Below are 24138 nucleotides of genomic sequence, written 5' to 3'. Positions count from 1 at the left end.
TCCACCCTGGCCAAACATGCCTTTTGCCATTCGCCATCCCGGCTCCACCGCTCGCCACCCACCCGGACAGGGGCGGCTTGGGACGGCCGCCTCCCTCCCTCCCCCGCCCCGCCGCCCGCTGTCCCCGCCGCCCCCCGAAGGACCCGGAGCCCCCGCCCCGAGGACGGCCGGCGAGAGCCCGCCGCCCCTCTCCGCGTACCTTGATGATGCTGCTCCGGCGGGGCAGGCCGCCCGGCTTGCTCTCCCGGGGCAGGGGGCAGGCGGCCGGGCCGGGGGTCGGGGCGAGCGCCACGCCGCGGGGTCCCCGGGCCGGGCTGGCCCGGCTCTCGTCCGCGGACACGCCGAGGCTGCAGTCTCCGTTGGAAACGCCGCCGCCGCCGCCGCCGCTGTCACAGCGCGCCCGCCCGTGGCCGAGGCGCCCGCCGCCGCTGCCGCCGTCCCCGGCTTTCAGGACGCCCTTGGTTCCGGGGGTCGGACCCGGGGAGGAGGGCAGGGCCCCGCCGGCGGCGCCCCCCCGGCCGCACTCCGCCATGGGCGCCCCGCGACCCGCCTGCACAAAGCCGCGTCCCCGCGTCCCCGCCGCCGCCGCCGCCGCCTCGGGCCGCCGCGCGGCCCCTCCCCCGCCTTCCCCCTCCCTCCCTCCCTCCCTCCCTCCTCCGCCCCCCCTCGCCGCCGCCGCCGCGCCTTCCGCTCTGCGCCTTGCCGCCGCCGCCTTCTCCGGACGCCTCGGGTCCACAGCCGCCGCGCGGGTCCGGAGCCGGCCTCGAGCACCCAGCCAGTCACGGCGGCGCGAAGAACCCTGGAGGGAGAAGGGAGACCGCGAGTCAGCTCGGCGGCGCCCCGGCTGCCCGCACCTGGGCGCGCACAACACGCCCGACACACGCGCCACCGCGGGCGCCGGAAAACAACCCGCGCCCACCCCCGGCGCGCAGCCCGCCACGCGGGACCCGGGCCCTGCGCCCCGGCCCGGCGCCGCCTCGCCGCTCCCGCCCGCCACGCGGAGGCGCGGCCGCGTGCCGAGCCCCGTCACGTCCTCCTCTCGGCGTCCCCGCCGCGGCCCGCGGTGAGGAAGCGCGCGTCGGGCTGAGGGGCGACCCCGACCCGCTCACCACCACCCCCCGCCCCGAGGCGCGTGGCGCTGCCCCCTGTTGGCCGCGGGGACCCTGCCCGGGCGCCCCACGAGCAGCCGCCGTCGCGGGCACGGCGTCGGAGGCTGGGTCTCCCCTCAACCGAGCGCGCGGCGGCCGCGGGCCGTGGAGACCCCGGGTCTCCAGTTCCCGCAACTGCCCATCACCCGTGCTCAGAGCGCGGGCTGCAGGTGCAAAGGTCCCGGGGCTCGGACGGGGCACCTCGCTGGCTGGGATCCTCAGCCCCGCGCTGGGAACTCCTTCCCTTTTCCATCCAAGCCAAGGGGGGCCCGGGGGGGGGGGCGGAAGCTGACTCTACACCCCCTACTCCAGGCTTCCCGGCTGGATCCGATCCACATCCCACGGAAAACAACCCCGATTCCCTCGGACTTGTTCGCCGAATTATTCCCCACCTCCTCGTAAGGACGCTAAGGGCGGGGTTGGGGGTGGACGGGTGGTGAGGAGGTCGGTTGCCTCTGTGGACCACGCTTGGGCTGAGTCTTTCCCGCGCTCTCCCAGTCGCCCTGCAGAGCTTGAGCTCTAATGCCCCCTCCCTCGTTGGCAAGGTTCTTCCCCCTTCCGGGGATGCTGGCTGCTCCAGACCCCCTGGGTCCCCCACCAGGCGCATCCCTGGGGACAGATTGATGGCACTTGCTTCTCTGGCCAGTCTCTTTGATCGTCTGCCAGAGCCTCTGCCAGAGCCGCTAGCCTAAGAATGGATAGTTGTTACCCTCGTTACCACCCCCCACCCTTACCCCATGGACCTGGGCCCCTACCCAGTCTGGTCCCTTACACCTGCTCTTCTCCCACTGGTGAGCCGCCCTTCCTGGGAATGCAGTCCCCATGAAGTGCAGAGAAACTCGGGGTCTCAGGGATGAACCTAAAGACTTTACTTTTATTAGCATGGTGTGGTAACACACTGCAGAAGCCTTACAGACTTACTCTGCACGGACTGGCTCAAGAAAACGTGAAATATTTCCATGTTGTTCCCGAAGGCATTTAAAAACTTCCCATCCACTGGATTTGGGTTCTTGTAATCCACCAGCCAAGCCCCCCAAGCTCTCTGGCCAAACCAGGCCTACACCCTGACAAGTACTGACAAGTATTTTCATATAGATAACGCAATGGTATCCAGTCCTATCACCCCTGTTCTTTTTTTTTTTCTTTTTCTAGTTTTGTTAAAAAAAAAACAGTTTTTGGCTTGTGATGGCTTGGCACAAAAACACATCCAAATCATGGATTCGGGTTCTTGATTTGCCTTATCAAATTTACCATCATACTAGGTGATGTGTGTGCTAGGTAAGAGGGAAGCTGAATGTGGGGAGCTTTAGTCTTCAAGTCCTGATATTTTGAGTGATTTCTGCGATCAGATCCAACTCCTGCCTGCATTTACCAATCTCAATGTAATGTTGGCCACTGATGCTGAAACTCTTACCATGGGGGCCCTGAGCCGAGTAAACAAGCAGACTGAGGTTTAAACATGTGGGATGTTTTGTTTCATTTTTAGTTATTATTTTATGGAGCCACCATCAGATTCACCGATGCCTTCCAAAAGGAACACCTATCCATCTCACTCTAGACTCCCAACAGGTCAAACCAGGGAGATTTCCTTGAAACAGACTTGGCATTTAAATTAAAACGTTTCCCAAAGCATCTTGGCAGACCTGTAACTAATGATGCCAGCAGCCCAAGGCCTGTGCCAGGTTCCTATTTATCCCCCTAAGTGCTTTGTCTCCCACAAGCCGCTGGTCATGCGCCTGCTGGTGTTAGAGCTATACTTCTGCATGGAGCAAAGAGCCGAACCCTAGTTACCATTTCACAGACAGGGCCATGGGAAGCAGCATGCTCCTCTCGTAGGCACAATCCTCAGCTCCCAGCAGGCTTTCTAATAAGCTCAAGTCTGCTTGGTTTTTGTTGTTGTTGTTGTTGTTGTTCATCACAAACAGCACAGTAAGCAATTGCTTCTCCTTCCTGCTTGTGTCTTTGCAGTTACTAAGTGATTGCTTTCCATTACTCCTATTCCGTGCAAGCAATGTTATTAAAGAAACTGTAAATATTATGCCAAAATCTTCACGGGAGTGTTTTCACGGCATTGTAAAATTCATAGAAGTTAGAGTTAGAAAGAAAGCCAAAATATCATAGTCATTCCTCAGCAAATAACAATTTAATGGTTCCTTTGAACTAACTTTCAGAGTAGGACTATAAAAGATAGACATAATATTAATAAAATGTGCAATATGAATAACTCCACAATGCTTGTGCCAGTTTGTGATATCTCTGCTCTAGTGGTTGTATTCTAATAAGTAATCTTTTCCCCAGTGTTTTAAGTCTCTAGGGATCTCCATTAATTTCATTCTTTCATGTCAGCAAAACATAGCTTTATCTCTTATGCTTGCTTCACATTTTAGTCCAATCTTAGCTTTTAATCATTGTTGTCACCCTTCACCCAACTGTTTTCCATTGGTTTGCATCATTAATTTGATGCCTAGGACTTGAGCTATTCAGATTCCCTGGTCCAGGATAACCTTCATTCAGGTCTCCCAAAATAACCTAGTGCTGTTTACTGACTTCTTGCTATCATTTATACCCGTGCAGGTTATGAATTCAGATCTAGTTTCCAGTTCACAGCCTCTAATATCATGACTCTCCAAATTTTTCTGAGTGCTTGGCCTTCAGATTATTTTCTCCCTTCAACGTGTTCTGACATTTTTCATTTCCAAAACCTCAGTCTCATTTGTCTAAAGATGCAGTTTAACCTGTGAGCCTTCATATTTGACTGTTACACATATGTTTAACCTGCAAACCAACCAGAGCAGAAAACACAAGATCAGAATGCTTTGAGGGAGTTGGGCCTCTGGCTTCCTGTAATCCTAGCTACACAGGAGGCTAAGATCTGAGGATTGAGGTTCAAAGCCAGCCTAAGCAGGAAAAAGTTTGAGACTCATATCTATAGTTAACCACCAAAAAGCCAGAAATGGAGCTGTGGCTCAAGTGGGAGAGGGCCAGCCTTGAACAGAAAGGCTAAGGGACAATGCCCAGGTTCTGAGTTCAAACCCCAGTACTAGCACACACAAATTTTAAAAAATGCCTTGATAAGGGGCAGGGAGTTTGGCCTACTGGTAGAGTAATTGCCTAGCACATATGAAGACCTGGGTTTGATTCCTCAGTACCCTATACATAGAAAAAGCTGGAAGTAGCGCTGTGGCTCAAGTGGTAAAGCTCTAGCCTTGAGAAAACCCAAGGATAGTGCTCAGGCCCTGAGTTCAAGCCCCAGGAATGGCAAAAAAATGATTTGATAAAATACAGATTATATCAAAGCACTAGTCTACACTAGCCCCCAATTTTTTTCTGACTCAGTTTACCACATTGATGTTAAACTGTCATCCTCTGTCAGCTTAGCTTGTGTTTATTTGAGCATGATCCAAGGAAAAGAAATATCCGGGGACTGCCCTTCTTCCTGACTAATAATGTAACTAGTTAAGACCTATCCAAAGCTCTCATTTGTCTAGGCACCAGTGGCTCACATCCTAGCAACTACACAGGAGGCTGAGATCTGAGGATCATGGATCGAAGCCAGCCCAGGAAGAAAAGTCCCCTTGAGACCCTTATCTCTAACCACTCAAATACCAGAAGTGGAGCTGTGGCTCAAAGTGGTAGAGCACTAACCTTGAGAATATCCCTTAGGGAAAGTACCCAGATCCTGAGTTCAAGCCCTACATCTAGAAAAAATAAAGCTCTCATTTTCATAATTTTACTTTCTTTTGACACTAAAGATCCTTCACAACACTTCACTTGGATCCATCTTCTACAAGTGTAAATAACTAGGCACTTGGAGAATTACATCAATGCTTTCCAGCCAGTAAGGAATCACTGTAAATTTATTAAATTTTCTTAGTGCCTATTGAATTAGGTAGCACTTCCAGGAAACCTATTAATTATCGGGGATTCAATAGGCTTAATCTATTAGCATAAGTAAAAATATGGTAGACTAATAGGATTCTCTCTAAAAATAACTTGATTAGCATACCACTTTTGTAAATCCTCGCGTAGATTTGAGTGCAGTTGTATAACTATTTTATTATGGGAGTCATTGCCCCTTTTGAATTCAAATGTCTATGGAGGCCAAATAGGTAATATAACAAGTGAAACTAGAGAGATTTGGGCTAGAATTTATAACTCTTCAATAGTAATAGACTTTGCAACCTATTCCCCTTTATCTACCCATCCCACAATCCCAACACCAAGCTCTCACCTGTGAAATTTGTCAGACAACATCCTTTTGTTCATCTGCATTCCTACAGCTTTCCCTGCCCAATTGGACTACATGACCAAGGCTTTCAACCACCTTCTCAACAGCATCTGGACCTCTATCTTGTCCCTCAACTACCAACTTACAAGTATGCAAAACCCAACTGTGGCTTTCTCCACACAATGCCCCAGGCTACCACTGTGGTACAGTAAACTAACCTTGTAGCCAGGCATTATTACAAGGGTATTAATTCTGTCTTCAGTAGCAACTTTGGTGCTATTAAGTAGTATTTTACCCTTTGCTAATGGGTACCACTCTGCAGTATCTAAATTATGACTCTCCCAACTGGCTGTCTAGCTGCCTATCTCACCAGTTGTCCTGGGATTTTTACTTCCTACACATAATAAGCTGCATTTTCTCAAAAGGTTAAACATAGACCCTATGACCCAGCAATCCTATACCGGGGCAGTTATCCAAATATCCAGAAACAAGGCAATACTAAAGCTACGAGCACAATTATGTTTAATGAAGCAATATTTACCATAGCAAAGATACAGAAACAACCCAAATGCTCCTCAGTAGATGAATGGATCTAGAGATGTGGTATATATACACAATGGAGTTCTATGCTTCCATCAGAAAGAATGGCATTGTCCCATTTGTAAGGAAATGGAAAGATCTGGAAAAAAAATTAGTTTAAGCTAGGTAAGTCAGACCCAAGAAAAGTAGGTTGCATGATTTCCCTCATTTGTAAGAACTAGAATATGTCTATGATATTCTTAACAGGGGATCTCAATAGCCCAATTGTTAAGTGCATAGGACCACATACAACAAAGTATATCAGCATGAACTCGTAAGAATTGGAAACAAGAGATTCTTACTTTGTCCTGTACATAGTTATTTCTTTTTTTTTTCTGTTTTAGTTTTCTGTACCTTTGTGTTGAATATAAGTTAATTTGATCCATGGAAAGGAAAAGGAATCACAGAAATAGCAGGACAAAGGATGAATTAATGCAGCAATGATATTCACTAGACACTATGTTGGAAATGAACTTTACAACTGGTAATGGAAGGGGAATAGGAAGGGGTAAGCAGGAGAAAATGAGGGATGAGGTAACAGTGTTTAAAAACAAAAGCACTTGGGGATGGGAGCATGGCCTAGTAATAGAGAGCTTGCCTAGCATGCACAAAGACTGGGGTTCAATTCCTCAGTGCCAAGTACATAGAAAAAGCTAGAAGTAATGCTGTGACTCAAGTGGTAGAACACCAGCCTTGAGGAAACCCAAGGACAGTGCTCGGGCCCTGAGTTCAAGTTCCAGGACTGGCAAAAAAAAATTTCATACATTACCTTCCTTAAGTAACTGTAGCCCCCGTTATCACTTTTTTCAAAAAAGGTAAAAAAAAATCATGTAACCTCTTCCACAATAGAATATGTCATTTAGGGTAATTTGAATGTGTGTTCCAAGACCATGGTCACTCAGATTTGACTCAGAATGATCTTTTTTTTGCCAGTCCGGGGCTTGAACTCAGGGCCAAAGCACTGTTCTTGGACTTTCTTTTTTTTATAATTGTAATTAATAAAAGGGTTACATGATATTTGCCAGATAGAAGGTACATTAATTCACATACATTGATACCCTTTCACATGTCTTGGTACCCATCACCCTCCCCCCATCCACCACCCACCTCCCGTCTTGGTTTTCCCCCCTTCCCTATCAAATTTCAAATAACCAAATACAAATAAATTCAATATATCAGATAACAAAGTGAGATACTGTAACAATATGAGATACCCAAGAGACAGCAAAGGAGATGAAAGATAACATAGTAGATTAAGGACAACAATCATTCATTATATGGCTTTTGTTTCAGTATCCTGGAGGTCCTTTCAATTAGCTTCATACTATATGGCCATATATATCTATATATATATATAGATATATATATATCTATATATATATATATATCTTGGACTTTCTTAAGGCTAGAGATCTACCACTTGAGCCTCAGCACCAATTCCGGCTTTTTTTTTTTTTCTATGTATGTGGTACTGAGGAATCGAACCTGGGTGTTCCTGCATGCTAGGCAAGCGTTCTACCACTAGGCCAAACTCTTGGCCCCAAGAATGACCCTTTTTTTAAAGAAGCAAATTTCCTTAAAGCAGAGTTTGTATTTCTATGTCAACATTATAGAAACTGAGTGTAAGTTTAGAAAGTTTCACAGCAATTTAATGGTAACTATGACTATTAAACCTAATAACAATTCTATTTAAAAGAAACTATCTTCCTAATGACCCAGGGATACATTCTTTTCTTTTTCTTTTTTCTTTAGAGGGCTTAAACTCAGTACTGCCTGATATCACTCACTGACTAGTGCTCTACCAACTGAGCCACAGCTCTAAACCCCTGGTTTATAATCTTATCTTAAAGTAGAACATCTGACATTGATAACTCTCCCTTGTAATGCTCCCTTTGCCTGCTGAAGTTGCTGACCTGACTGTATCACAGAAATCTCAAGTCCAGGATATTTTAATTTTAATATATAGAAGGTGGACTTCCATACATCAGTTCCTATACTCCACAGCTCAGGAGTACTCCTGTAGTAGCATTCTAGCCACATGGGGAGCCTCAGAGAAGAACTGAATATCAGCCATAACTCCCAGGATTCCTTGCTCTGGCTAATTACTGAGGGACTATAAATCAATCTAGAAATGTCTCTCTAATCCATCCCCATCAGAATGACTGGCAGACCATGCCATCACATTTTTCTGGAACTGCTTCAATTGCCTCCTAAACCTGGCTTGTCTGTTTTCTCCCAGCTTCCACTAGTCTGACAGATTTGTCCTGGAGATCTCTGTTCTACTTCACCATCTTAAATAGCTCCACTGTCTCCAGGCCACTCATAAACCTGGCCCTCAGCTCCCTTTCTCCCATCTTGTTCTGCCTTGATGTGCACCTGGTCACACAGACCAATCCTCAGAAGACCAGTAACTTCTCTTCTGCTTATGGTGTTTATTAGGTGAAGAAATCTTTATTTCTCTCTGTCTTAAGAGGACTGAGGCATTCTTTGATAAGAAATTCTTAGTACTATTACTACTAATAATTAATTATTCCATTAGGCTCTTAAAGCACATAGCTCCACAATGGTTCTCATTAAAATAAACTGTGATCATTTCTTTTTTCTTTTTTTTCTTTTTGCCAGTCCTGGGCCTTGAGCTAAGGGCCTGAGCACAGTCCTTGGGCTTTCTCAAGGTTAGAACTCTACCTTCTACCACTTGAGCTACAGCACCACTTCTGGCCTTTTTCTATGTATGTGGTACTGAGGAATCAAATCTGGGTCTTTGGGCATGCAAGGCAAGCACTCTACCATTAGGTCTAACTCCAGGCCCATGAGCATTTATTTCCGTCTTTCTCCAGATGGGCTTGAGTTCAACAGAGTACAACTTTTCTCTATATGATCTGAGCTCTTCAGCCTTTAACACTGCATGGGATCCATCCCAAACTCTCTGCACCAGCCCAGGACCTGACAAACCATAGACCCTCAACAAATTTGTAGGTTTTCATTAAGATACCTGTTTTATAATCTATCTTTGGCTCTCGTGTGTGTGTGTGTGTGTGTGTGTGTGTGTGTGTGTGTGTGTGTGTGTGTGTTGGTATTGGAGCTTGAACTCAAGGTCGCCCACTCTTTCTTGGCTTTTCACTCAAGTCTGGAACTTTACTACTTAGCCCCACCTCTACCTCAAGCATTTTTTTTTTTGCTAACTAATTGTAGATAAAATTCTCAAGAACTTTTCTACCTGGGCTGACTTTGAACTGCAATCTTCAGATCTCAGCCTCCAGATTAACTAGGATTATGGGTATAAACCACTGGTGCTTTATGGCTTTCATAAGTTTTTTCCTTACTCTTCACTCTGAGACCAGGACTTGAACTTGGTACCTGATGCTTTGCTCATTGGCTGGCACTCTGTCAACTGACACATGCCTCCATATTCTTTTACAAATCTTTTCTTCTTTCCTGAGTCCTTTATCCTTGAAAGTGCCAAATATGTTTTATTCCATGCCTTCTCACTTTTGTTGTGATTTTGTCCTTATCTAGTGCAAATATCTACATTTTTACTACCTGGGAAATATATATATATATGTATATACATACATATATATATATGTAGTTTGTGAAAATACTGGTGCCAGGAGGGTTTGAGAAATGAGTGACATCTATTTTTCATTGTGTGTACATTACAGTTCCATTTCTACAGCAGTTCAAAATAATAAATTCAGGGAACAATCCCCCAATTTACTGATTATAGGTCAGTAAAAATTATGACCCAGCTCTGAGAATAGGATGTAACACAAGCCTCTCAGACCAAACTTACCTCCAGCCTGGCATAGTGCCCAACTCCTTCTTAATTAGTTACAAATTCCCACCATTAACAACCCACAACACAAGAGAGGACCAAATCTCCAGAAGGCTGCTGTTAAAATGTACAAATTACCTGGCAAAAGAAAGCTTCCCTAGACAGCTCCCACTTACACACATAACAAAAAAAATTAGCCAAATGTCACCTTGTCCTTCTTGGCAGCGACATATGGAGCCCACATGTGAGAAAAAAATTAAAAAGACAGGTTAATCTTCTCACCCAGAAGGTAGCAGAAAAAAAGTTACAATACACTGCTCTCCTGCTGTGGGGATGGGATGGCAGGGGCACACAGGCTCTGGGCAAATCATGAGAGGTGAGGAGCTATGTTTTCTGGTTTCATAATCTAGCTTGCTTTCAACCCTGGGTCAGAGAAATACCAAAATGAAGGGAGGACTAGAAAGGCAGAGGCTGGGGTAAACCTTAGCAGGCTTTGGCAGAATTGATGGAGCTGGCCTGCTGCATGGGGGTCAGAGGTCATTGTGGGGAAACTTCTATGATAAGTCCAAGTTCTTCTCATTAGTGACTCCTGTGCAAATGTTTCTTCTCTTATTAAATCTTTCTTAAGATACCATGTGGAAGACAACCTAAATGATCTTTTATGATCATGTGATCATATCCATTAAGGGTCTTGAGCTCCAATGGGCTGAGTTCCAGAACAGAAGTAGGTAACTTCTTTCACCACAGGGATTTCAGGCTTCGCAGAAAGGAGATGTTCCTTGCTCCTCCATCAGGCCCTGGTATGCTTACAGAAACCTTAAGTAGACAATTATCTTCTGGGATGGAATGGGCAGTTCTAGCCTCAAGGCAAAAGGTCATAATGAATGGGTCCCTTTGACATGATAATTGTGGATATTTAATCAGCGTGTGTGTGTGTGTGTGTGTGTGTGTGTGTGTGTGTGTGTGTGTGTGTGACAGAGAGAGAGAGAGAGAGAGAGAGAGAGAGAGAGAGAGAGAGAGAGAGAGAGAGAGAGAGAGAGACATATTTGAACCCAGTGACTCAAAGATCATGCTAGGCAGGCACTCTTCCACTAGTTATAGCCTAGCCTCAGATAGGATCTTGTTGACTTTTTTTTCATGGTTTTGGGGCTTGAACCCAGGACCTGGGTGCTGTCAGTGAACTTAAAGCTAGCTCTCTATCACTTGAGATACAGCTCTATTTCTATCCTGGTGATTAATTGAAGGTAAGGGTATCATATACTTTTCTGTGCTGGCTGTCTTTGAAACTTAATCCTCAGATGTCAACCCTAAGAGTAGCTAGGAATATAAAAATAAAAAGCCATAAGCCATGGGCACCTGGCTTTTTTTCCCATCTCATGCTGGCCTCAAACCCGTATCTTCCCATTTTCTCCCAAGAAGCTAGGATTGTAGAATACACTACCATACCAGGCCCTTATCACAGATTCTTTTAGAACTGTTTTGAAGTCAATTAGATGTTAAGTTTTCCCCAGTTCTTCTTAGGGCTTTTTTTTTTTAATGAAATTATATGGTGAAATGCAATGAAATGTTTTACCCCTCTTCCAAATACATGTATTTCTCACTTAATCAATTGCCTCTCATTTGCTATGGTGAAATTCAGTGTTTGTCATCATACTTTTCTATAGTGCAAGTTCCACACAGTTAGTCCATTTTTATCCTAAATTAGGTTTCATTTTATTCTTTACCAGTAGAGACCCCAGGATTGTCTCAGCTCAGCAAAGACTCTCCATCTGGTAAATTTTCATGGCCTTTTGCCTTATGTCATGACACCTCTGATGCTGTACATTTGGTGCACATTTAACAGTTACAGACAATTAAAGTATCTGGTAGAGCACAATGTTAATGTGATAAAGCACTGTACATGGACTAATTTTAGACCACTCTCATCCTCAATTCTGGTAATGAATACTTTAACATTTAATCTCTAAGTTGCATCCAAAATGAAGTTGTTGCTGTTGTTTACTACCATATTCTCTTGTGTCAACTTCAGCTTTCTGGCCTCTAAAAACATTTGGTACTAAGCCATCTTGGTCATCTACCTATCCCCACAATATTATTAATCTACCCTGCTATTTCAGCCATAAAAATGACCCCAGTCATCTCATCTCAGGGGTCTTGATTTGCTTAAACACCCAGCTTATTTCTCAGGTCTTTCCAAAGCCTTTCTTTCTGTAGTGTGGATATAAACATTTCAGTCGCACAGCCTACCATTCTCACTGAGTTTTAAGAGAATTCAAACTGAATCTGACTTTGGCTATTAGGACACTGCCTGGATGAGTGCCTCGGTCCCTACACTGAGATGTTCTGGCTGGGAGCGCAGATCAGAACCCTTGATGCTATGTCCAATCTGTGCTTGACCTAAATCTTTTAAGCCTTTGGAATTTCATTTTCCACTGTGGTCAACATAGAGATAAAATGGGACCTAGATTCCACATGTGGCTCCTAGGGTAGATGTCAGAGCAAGCCTTAAAGAACAGTATAAAAATCCCGATGAAAAAAAGGTAGCAACCTGAACTAATAATTTCCCCCAAAGATGTGATGCACATCTATATACAACAAACAATGTTTCCTTCTCAGTGCTACTGTTAAAAATGAGCTTGGGGTAACAATAAATATTTCAAGGTAAGAACTTCCATGTACCCAGAGACTAAAATTCCAGCCAGTGGCTCCCCTATTTCCACTTGAATAGAATAAAATGTCTCCCTCATCATGAAATATAGATATTTTGTTGGAACATAAAGACTATAATCCCTTTGATGTGACAATTCCTGTTTGTTATATTGGCTTAGAAATCATTTGTGTGCCCACTCAATATCAGCATGCAGGGTACTGAAAAGGATGTTTAGTCTTTCTAAATACAAGTGATAATACTGAAGAAGAAATACTGTACATTGAAACACCAAGAGTTCAGAACCTAAATGGTGAGCTCTTTGAGAAAGAGCAGAGCTCTCTGGGCCACCAGAGACTGTCTTGGGAAAAAAAAAACTTCCATTAATCGGCAAAAGAGGGCAAATAATGGAGCCCATAGGTTGAGATTAGGGGGTTATTCCTAGTATCAAAATGAAAGAAAGCATTCGTAGAATCAGAACATTGCTTGTGTAGCTATTTTCAAGGGCCATACTTATTTTTAACATGAGCAGAACAGTGAAGAGGAAGCATTTTGTTCTCTTATGCCAGTCCATGTAATTCCAGGCATTTGTACGGGAGATGGGCATAACCTCTGTGAGTGGCCTCAACCTTCATGTAGGCCTGAACATAAGACCTTTGAGAGCAGCACATAGGGATCCAGGGCTTTGGCTGACAGGAGAATCAGTTATGCATACTTAAGTCATCACAACTTATTTCTAGGACGTGGAGGTAGTATTCTTCTGAGTATCATTTTAGCCTTAGTCAGCAGCTGTACTAAAAATAGACAGGTTAGCTTGAATGGGAACTGAGGCAAAGGGAATCAGGGTCCTGTGAAAACATAGTAGGTTCATCACTTGAGCCAATGAACTTCCTCAGTGAAAGAGGGAGTTCACAGCAAGAATGGAAGGGGTAGAATGCACACATTTATTCTCATTTGTGACACAATGCACAAAGACACAAACAAAATCACCTAAGCCACTCAGTGCTAAGTCAATTCACATAATTACTATGCCATACTGAGGCCTGGGGAGGCAGGGGAGCCAGGACACCCTCCAGCCAGGTTCAGCCCAACAAAGAAAGAACAGCTAGGTACGTGACTCATCTGTATCTCTTTCTTTTCCCAGAAGATTCATACCCAGGCCAGTCATCTAGCTAGCTATTCTTTTGCCAGGAGCATAAAGGCTTGTAGAATGTCCCCCGTATTTTCTTTCCAGTTCCTTTCTTGAGATCACTGCACAAAGGGATAGTACCTCCATCTTAATGTAGTCTTGCTAGTAAACCATGTAGCTCAGAAGAAAACTAGTGAGCACTTATTACACACCAGGTCTGATTTCAAGGACATTACATTCCTTACCAAAATTCTCAATGAAAGCTACTGGTATTTTCTCCATTTTTTAATGGGAGAACTAAAGCTTCTATGAAAGGTCAAATGATTTGCCTGAGGTCAAAACACCAGTGCAAGCCAAGCCAATATTAAAAATCCACCAGTTTTTGGGTGTGATTTAACTCCAGCCTGCTCTGGAGCAGCTCTAGTATCCAAGGGTGCAGAAGAATTAGCTACCAGCTTTACTGTTCCAGAGATGGGCTGTTTGGAAGGTAAGCTTTGTGCCCTCCAGGATGCTGGGAAAGAGTGGCTAAAGCAGAGAGAATTATAGGAGAAAGGGAGGTTAGCACAGAGATTTTTTTTTTTTGCTCCTGCTGCTACTCCAGACAAAAGCCCTGATGGTGCCTGAGCTGAGAGTTACATCTGTGGGACACCTGACCTCAAGCTCTTCTGGAAATAATAAAGGGAACATTTGACATTAAGTGAAGGAGACACAGGAGAGAACTTCCTGCAGTTATTTCACTCTGAGCTGGGGGAGGATAGTGTGTGTGTGTGTGTGTGTGTGTGTGTGTGTGTGTGTGTGTATGTGTGTATGTGTGTGTTTGTGTGTGTGTGTGTCTGTGTGTGTCTGTGTGTCTGTGTGTGTGTCTGTATCTGTGTGTTGCCAACCAGAGAGTTTTCTGGAAGCTGGCTGGCTGGAAGGGTATCTCATTGAAATGATGGAAATGACTTATCAAGAAAATCTTTAATCGGCTTGTGATTTAAAAAAAAAGTAGAGTTTTGGAATTTAAGGACTTGTCTATGTAATCTGCTGGGGCTCTTTGCAAGATGAAAATGCTCAGAAATTATTGAGAATTTTAAGACACTGACAGAAAGTATAAAATCAAGTCCTGAGAGCAGGAGCCTATGTAGCTGCATAAGTCAAAATGGCCTTGAAGCTAGCTTTCCATCAAGGCAACCTACAGGAGGAACTGGCCAAACAAGTATCTCATGGAACTATAATTGTAGAGCTCAGAGCTCAAGGCACATGGCAGTCTGTAGACAAATAAAAGAGAAATTTCAGAGTTGCAAAACATTGGGAACAAAGTTTTAAAAAAATAGACGCATGGAAAGTATCAAATTATAGGACAAGGAATTATAATGATTCTTTTTTTAGTTATAAAAGTTAATCATATACTGAGACAGAAAAAGAGGTTGAGTTAATGTAAGAAACAATAGCATGAACTCAATGAAACCATATTCTCACACAACAGCATAACAATATCATTATAATTAAACAGGGAAATGGAATTCTACAAACATATGGAAATAAAAATTTAAAAATCTACATTATTTTATATAGAACAGAGCTATAGTAAAAAATTTAAATAGTATGATATGCTTACAGAAGCATACTAAGAAGGAAATTTGTCTCCCAAAATACATATTAAAGGGAAAATAGAAACATTATGAATAACTTCTGTGCCTAAAGAACCTTAAAATGGAAGCAATCATCCAAAACATAGTGGAAAGATAAAAATACAGATGCAATTTTTAAAACAGAGGAAAGTAATAGAAATATAACAATAAGCCGGAGTTTGCACTTTTCTAAGATGAGGGATACTGATAACCCATCGAAAATGAAAAATAAATTGAGAATTAATGTGACTAGTGAAAAACAAAATAGTATAGATTTTGTTAAATATTAAAGAAGCTTGTTCTTAGCTATCAGTATATGGATAGTTGATTTAATTACCATGTTTATCTGTTCTCTCACATACTGGTAATAGAAAATTATTCTGAAAACATTATAATTTCCTGACATATAACTATGAATATGAAGTTAGGTATTATTGCTGGAGACAGTTTTCTAAGTTTTCAAAAAATAAGTAACTCCTTGTACTTCTTAATTTGCTCTCAAAATATATTTTTTTAAGTGTGGTAGGTTTCCTTTGAAAGCTGTATTTCCAGAATCAATTTTTTGAGTCTCAAACTTGTCAGAGTTCAATGATTCCATTAATGAGACAAAGGTGTCAAATTTTAACAAACAGAATGAAATAGCTTAAGAAATTATTCAATATGGTAAAGTCAGGATTCAATCCAAAATTATAAGGTTAGTGAATTATACCAAAATATTTAACAAAATTATTTAAGAAATGAGCAAATAGGGCTGGGAGTTTGGCCTAGTGGTAGAGTGCTTGCATGAAGACCTGGGTTCGATTCCTCGGTACCACTTATGTAGAAAAAAGCTGAAAATGGTGCTGTGGCTCAAGTGGTAGAGCTCTAGCCTTGAGAAAGCCCAAAGACATTGTTCAGGCCCTGAGTTTAAGGCCCAGGACTGGCAAAAAAAAAAGAAAGAAAAAGAAATGAGGAAATAACCATAGATCCTTTAACAGTAAAAGCCACATGCAAATTCTAATACAAGATACTCAAGAACAAAACATAATATAGTCATAAAAGGTGGATAGCAAATGAAACTCCTGCCTTTAGCCAGTTATTATAGCTATATCTAAATATAAACCACAAAAGTATAGAATTTAGAAAAGACCAATATGAGTTAGGAAAGTCACAAGATTCAATGGCCTTCTACACTAATGGCAAGTGAGGAGAAAACAAGAGTTCCCATTAAAACATTGAGAAGAAAATTAATGACTCAGAATAGATTAATTTTTTTAAAACTATGAAACTCAGATGGCAAAAATAAGTGAATATGTAATAAATAAAGCGGAAGTCATATATTGGAAAGGTTAAAGTTAGAAAAGAATAGTTGTAAGCTAATAATAAAAAATTGAGGCCAGGTATCAGTGGCTCAACACTGTAAGTCTAGCTACTCAGGAGGCTGAAGTATGAGGATCACAACACAAAGCCAGGCTAGGCAGAAAAGTCCATAAGAATCTTATCTCCAGTGAACCACTATCACCAACACCAACAACAGCAACAGCAACGACAAAAATTTGCTCTGGTAAAGCATCAGATAAGTGAAAAAGCTAAAAGACAATCTTCAGGCCCAAATTCAGCCCCAGAACTACACAGGGGGTCAAGTTTAAAAGTTAAAGATTCAGAGCACTAAGAAATCAAGATCCTCTAATAAATAATATAAACTTATAAATTGATATTCATCATCTGAACATGTAAGAAATCATATCTTGGGCTGCGAATGTGGCATAGTGGTACAATGCTTGCTTAGCATGCATGAATCTCTGGGTTCAATCCTTAGTACTACATAAAAGCCAGAAGTGGGGAGCAGAAGATGGCGCCGAGAGAATAGGGACGCTGCCTAGCTCTCTCTCTCACAAAAAGAGAGAACCAGGAAGTCCCACAAGTCCCACCTTAAGAAATCCACAACAACAAACTCAAGAAGCAATGGAGAAGGACTCAAACCGGAAAAGAAATCCAGATAAAGCTCACATCCAACTTTCTCAAAGAACTCGGAACGCGAGGACCCCTCCCCCACCTCTCACCTCTGGCTCCAAGCCGGGAAAAGCGGCAGTGGAGGGCGCTGGGCCGGGCAGCCCTGACCGCTGCAGAAACCAGCACAGGACCAGGCCAGCGAGCCGCAGAAGCAGTGGAACCCAGATGCAGAACAAGAACAGCAAGCAGCGGAACCCAGACTCGGACTGGACTCACCAACACCATGCAGCACCCACAGACGAATGCAGAGGCGTGAGTAGCGCAGCGGGTCCCCAAACCCATCAGGAAAGCAAAGCTGGTGCCAAGCAATAGAACTTAACTCAGACCCCTCCACCCCGCCCCAGAAAGACCAGCAGGAGCAGGGGGGCAAGGAATTTAGAATCCTGTCCCTTCCCTCAACAGCTCCCTCCCCCAGGCCATTGACTGGCGACTGAAGGCAGGCAGCGGTAAGACCCAGCACCCCACCAAGAAAGGCAGAGGTGTGCTATTCCCCCACCCACCCACCAGGTTCCTCTCCCAGGCCTCTGACTGGAGACTGACAGGCGGGCGGAAGCTAAGACCCAGCACCCCACCAGGGGAGGCGGAGGTGTCCCAGCTCTCACCCGCCTACCAGGTTCCTCTCCCAGGCCACTGGGTCTAGAGAGTGGGGGGCGCTGAGACCCTGCCTTACAACAGCGGGTGGGGTATGAGGGAAAATAGGAGCCAGCATCTGTCCCCCTCAAATCTTAAGTGGGGCATCCTCCAGCTGGGAATCCTGAGCAAGACAGCACCGAGGGGCCCCCCACAGTCACAGACTCTCTGACAAAGCAGCAGGGAACTGAAGGGCCAACCAGCAGCCACGCTCACCTTCTGAGAATCAGAAAGGTGTGGCTCCGCTCTTGGAGCCCATGTCCTCAGCTGGGCCCCGCCCCTGGGAACAGAGTGGACACCTGCTGGTCCTGCTGAGAGCCCCTGGAAACTCCCAAACCCCAGACCCTTGGCCGGGGGTCCGCCCCCAGAAGCAGGACAGGAAAACCAACCATCCACCCAGCACACTGAGACTGAAACTCGCAGATCCATCCCACGGCCCACTGTGAGGCCACTGGTCAGGCTGAGAGCTAGTCATACAGCCTCTGGGAACAGGCCAGAACACCTGCAAAAACTGCAAACTCTGACCTAGTCAGCAGAGGAAGCAATTTGGCCAAGAACCACAGGTATTCACATATTCCCAGAATATTCCCAGAATATTCACATATTCCCAATCCAAGCAAAGATTGCTACCTACCGACCACAGAGTGAACTACAACAAGAGTTCTTGATGCCGAGGAGAGCGCAAAGAAGAATCACGACATACATAAATAATCAAAGTCCCACGCAAAGCCCAAAAGGTAACAAGAGCGAAGGGACAAGAGAGATGTCACCATCCCAAGAAATGATACCTGAAGAGACACGAAACATGACCCTATTCAAGGAGATGATTGTGAACTTGACTAAAGACATGAAAACAGAACTCCAAAAACAATTCCAGGAACATAAGCAGGAAATCACCAAAGAGCTCCTCGAATTCAAAAGAGAAATGGAAGAAAAGATTAATACCCTCAGAGCAGACATGCTCAGCTCAGTGTCCACAGTTCAAGCAAAAATGGAGGCATTAAGCAGCAGATTGACGGAGATGGAGAATAGAACATCAGAAATGGAAGATAAAACACAAGAGCTGGAACAGAGAATCGCCACCTTGGAAAAATCAATCAGAATCTATCAGAGAGAGCTCCAGGAACTGGCAGATGCAGCAAAGAAGTCTAATCTTCGTATAATAGGAATTGAGGAGGCGGCCGAATTTCAGGACAAAGGTATGCAACCTTTATTCACCAAAATCATAGCAGAGAACTTCCCCAACTTCAAAAGGGAAAATACTCACATTATTGAAAGTTTCAGGACCCCAAACAGGCAAGATCCTAGAAGGAACTCATCTAGACATATCATAGTAAAGACACTAGACCCGAATACCAAGGAATTGATCTTAAATGCTGCAAAAACAAAGAAGGAGCTATATTAAAATGGGAAGAAAATTCGAATTACAGCAGATCTCTCCATGCAAACCCTAAATGCAAGAAAAGCTTGGAAAAACATCATTGATGTCCTGAAGACCAACAACTGCCAACCTAGACTGATATATCCAGCAAAACTAGCATTTACATTTGAGGGAGAAACAAGAATATTTCACTCCAAAGAGAAGCTTTATGAATACGTGCACACTAAACCAGTGTTACACAGAATACTAATTAATCGAGAACAAATTGTAGAACATCAAGAACCCCCATCAAGAAGCAATCACCTATAAATCACTAAACAAAAAAGGGGGAAAAAAGAGAGAGAAAGAAACCTAGAAGTAAAAATAAATAATGACAATGGACACTGACTACTTCTCCATAATCTCCCTAAATGTGAACGGGCTGAACAATCCAATCAAAAGACACAGAGCAGCAGACTGGATTAAGAAACACCACCCATCCATATGTTGCCTCCAAGAGACCCACCTCACTGCCAAAGACAGAAACAAATTCCAAGTGAAAGGATGGAAACGAATTTTCCACTCCAATGTACCATGCAAAAAAGCAGGAGTAGCAATCTTAATCTCCAATAAAATTAACTTCTCAGTAAAATCAGTACATAAAGATAGAGATGGCCATTATATATTAGTAAAGGGTACAATCCATGCCCATAATATTACAGTTATGAACATTTACTCCCCCAACATGGGAGCACCCAAATTCGTCAAACAAACTCTGTTAGAATTACAGAACAAGATAGACTCAAACACAATCATTGTGGGAGACCTCAATACACCACTCTCAACAAATGACAGGTCAACTCAACAAAAGTTAAGCAAAGACACCATCGACTTAATTGACACCATAGCCCAGCTGGGCTTAACAGATATACACAGAGTCTTCCACCCAACAGCGAAACTTTTTACATTTTTCTCAGCAGCACATGGAACACACTCCAAAATAGATCATATAATAGTTCATACAGAAAACTTAAGCAGATGCAAGAGGTCTGATATAATCCCATGCATCCTATCAGACCACAGTGGAGTCAGACTAATTCTGAACAATGCAGTCAAAGTCAAAAAACATTCAATCACATGGAAACTGAACAACACACTTCTGAATAACTCCTGGGTAACAGATCAGATCAGAAATGAAATAAAAAACTTCCTTGAATGTAATAACAATCAAGAAACATCACAAAGGAACTTATGGGACACAGCAAAGGGAGTTCTAAGAGGCAAATTTATCACACTAGGAGCGCATATTAAAAAGACAGAAGAAGAGCATGTAAATAACCTTAAAAAAAACTGAAACACCTAGAGGAGCAAGAAAAAGTTAATTCTAAAACAGCTAGAAGGACAGAAAGAACAAAAATAAAATCAGAAATTTCAAAGATTGAAATAAGATCTACTATGCACAAAATTGATAAATCAAAAAGTTGGTTCTTTGAAAGAGTCAACTAAATAGACAGACCCTTGGCAATATTAATCAAAAAAAGGAAAGGGGAGATTCAAATAAACAAGATTAGAGACCCCCACGGGAACAATCACAACTGATTCCCAAGAAATCCAGTCCATAATGAATAGGTACTACCAGGGCCTATATTCAAAGAAACAAGACAATCTAGTAGAAATGGATGATTTCTTAAATAAATATAGGCTACTCACACTGAACAACGATGAGGTAAACAAATTGAACAGACCAATTTCTTACAACGAAATTGTGGAAGCAATCAGGGAAATGCCAACCAAAAAAAGCCCAGGTCCAGATGGATTCACTGCAGAATTCTACAAGACATTTAAAGATGAAATAACACCTATACTCTTGAAACTCTTCCAAGAAATAGAAACAGAAAGAGCAATACCAAACACATTTTATGAAGCTAATATTACTCTCATCCCCAAACCAGGGAAAGACCCAACAAAAAAAGAAAACTACAGACCTATCTCTCTAATGAACACAGATGCAAAACTCCTCAATAAAATATTAGCCAACAGAATCCAGAAAAAAATTTAAAAAATCATACACTATGATCAAGTAGGCTTCATCCCACAGATGCAAGGCTGGTTTAACATTTGCAAATCAACCAATGTAATACATCATATCAATAGAATTAAGGATAAGAATCATATGATAATTTCTCTGGACGCGGAGAAGGCATTTGACAAAATACAACATCCATTCATGTTGAAAGCACTAGAAAAAATAGGAATAAGAGGTACATTCCTCAAAATAGTGAAAGCCATATATGAAAAACCTACAGCCAGTATTATACTAAATGGTGAAAGACTGGAACCATTCACCTTAAAATCGGGAACTAGACAGGGATGCCCACTCTCTCCACTTCTCTTCAATATAGTGCTGGAACCCTTAGCCAAAGCAATAAGGCAAGAAAAGGACATCAAAGGGATCCACATAGGGAAAGAAGAAATTAAACTATCCTTATTCGCAGACGACATGATCCTCTACTTGAGTGACCCAACAAACTCCACTCCCAAACTTCTAGGATTAATAAACCACTTTAGCAAAGTGGCAGGATACAAAATCGATCTTCAGAGGTCAGTAGCCTTCTTGTACACCAACAATACACAAACAGAAGGCCAAATCAAGAAAATGATCCCATTCGCAATAGCCCCAAAAGAATAAAATACTTAGGAATATACTTAACCAAAGATGTAAAGGAATTATTCAATGAAAACTATAAAAGCCTAATGAAAGAAATTAAAGAGGACACTAGGAAATGGAAAGACATCCCATGCTCATGGCTAGGGAGAATCAACATAGTGAAAATGGCTATACTGCCAAAACTGATATACAAATTCAATGCAATCCCCATCAAAATCCCAAAGACATTCTTTACAGAAATTGAAGACATAATCCAAAGATTCATATGGAACAAGAAAAGACCTAGAATAGCCAAAACAATTCTAGGCAAAAAGAGCAATGCTGGTGGTATTACAATACCAGACTTCAAACTCTACTATAGAGCCATAATAACAAAAACTGGTTGGTACTGGCACAAAAACAGACCAGAAGATCAGTGGAACAGAATAGAAGACTCAGAAATAGAACCACATACCTATAGGCAACTTGTATTTGACAAAGAAGCCAAAGATATACAATGGAACAAACACAGTCTAATCAATTATTGGTGCTGGCAAAACTGGGCAGCCACATGCAGTAAAATAAAAATTGACCCTAGCCTTTCGCCATGCACAAGCATTAACTCAAAGTGGATCAAAGACCTCAACATCAGACCGGAAACCATGAAACTGCTACATGATAAAGTAGGAGAGACACTGGAGCTCATAGGCACAGGCAAAAGATTCCTGAACAGAATCCCAGGGTCACAACAGATTGGAGAGACTCAATAAATGGGACTACCTAAAAATAAAATGTTTCTGTACAGATAAAAACATAGTTGCAAAAGTAGAGAGACAGCCAACCAACTGGGAAAAGATATTCACCAACAATACATCTGACAAATGCTTAATATCTAGTATCTACAGGGAACTCAAGAAACTAATCCCCTGAAAACCCAATAAACCATTCCCTAAGTGGGCAAGGGAACTAAAGAGAGATCTATCAGAAGAGATTAAAATGGCAGAAAAACATATGAGAAAATGTTCATCATCTATGGTCATAAAGGAAATGCAAATAAAAACAACCCTAAGATACCATCCTACCCCAACAAGAATGGCCAAGATTTTGAACTCAGACAACGACAGTTGCTGGCAGGGTTGTGGAGAAAAAGGAACCCTACTATACTGCTGGTGGGATTGTAAACTAGTTCAGCCACTCTGGAAAGCAGTGTGGAAGTTCCTTAAAGAACTGAAAATAGACCTTCCCTATGATCCCGCCATACCACTTCTGGGCATCTGTCCTGAACAGCATGACCCAGGATATTATAAAGACACCTGCTCAGCTATGTTCATCTCTGCACTATTCACAATAGCCAGGTGATGGAAACAATCCAGATACCCTACTGCAGATGAATGAATACAGAAAATGTGGTATATATACACAATGGAATTCTACATAGCTAACAGCCAAGATAAAATAATGGCATTCGCAGGGAAGTGGAAGAATCTAGAGCAAATCATGTTGAGTGAGACAAGTCAAGACCTAAGGAACAAAAGGCGCATGGTATCCTTAATATGCGGCTACTGAATCCAAAGAGCGAGGACTCAATAACTGCATACCCAAAGCTATGGACATGGTAATGGGAATAAAAACATAACTATATAGACATAAAAACCTATGACTCTATAGACATAATGTTTTATTTCATAAATTGATATGTTCCTATGACATACAAAGCCTTAACCTAATTTTGATTAAGTTCTAAATACTAAGTCCCAGAGATTGTAATTAGAGATTCCCTCCTTGAACACTTGTTTGTTAAACTTGTCATTTAAAATATGATGTAAACATAAGCCATATAATGAATGATTGTTGTTCTTAAGGTACTATGTTATCTCTCATCTCTTTTGCTGTCCCTTGGTTATCTCATATTGTTACACTATCTCACTTTGTTACCTGATATATCGGATATATTAGTATTTGGTTATCTGAAATTGGATAGGGAACGGGGGAAAACAAGATGAGGGGTGGGGGTGGGGGTAGGGAAATGGGGACCAAGACATGTGAAAGGGTGCCAATGTATGGGAATTAATGCACCCTCTATCTGGCAAATATCATGTAACCCTTCTATTAATTACAATAAAAAGTATATGGGAAAAAAAAGCCAGAAGTGGTGCCATGGCTCAAGTGGTAGAGCGCTAGCCTTGAGCAAAAAGAAGCTCAAGGACAATGCCCAGGTCCTGAGTTCAAGCCTCAGGACAGGCAAAAAAAAAGCAACAATCTCTATAGGGATATGGCTATATTCATATTATATTTCAATTATATCTTAAATTACTATAATAATTATCCAAAACACAAGAATTAAATACTAACAATAGGGAGAAATCAGTAAAATAAAAAATTCGGAAATA

At 42.8% G+C, this 24138-nt stretch overlaps 1 protein-coding gene across 1 annotated transcript in view; it reads right to left on the bottom strand.

Annotated features, from left to right (window-relative positions):
- Positions 1 to 558, bottom strand: part of Plcl2 (phospholipase C like 2) — a 160148-nt gene extending 159590 nt beyond the window's left edge. The window contains exon 1 of the mRNA XM_090321858.1: positions 200 to 558. Coding sequence (XP_090177984.1) covers positions 200 to 532 — 333 coding nt within the window. The 5' untranslated portion in view covers positions 533 to 558. The remainder of the gene's footprint in view (positions 1 to 199) is intronic.
- Positions 559 to 24138: the final 23580 nt, after the last annotated feature.

Source organism: Megascapheus bottae, chromosome 2 (genome assembly GCF_031878675.1).
Source record: "Megascapheus bottae isolate mThoBot1 chromosome 2, mThoBot2.hap1, whole genome shotgun sequence".
NCBI lineage: Eukaryota > Metazoa > Chordata > Mammalia > Rodentia > Geomyidae > Megascapheus > Megascapheus bottae.
This window is presented reverse-complemented; position numbering and strand designations above follow the sequence as displayed.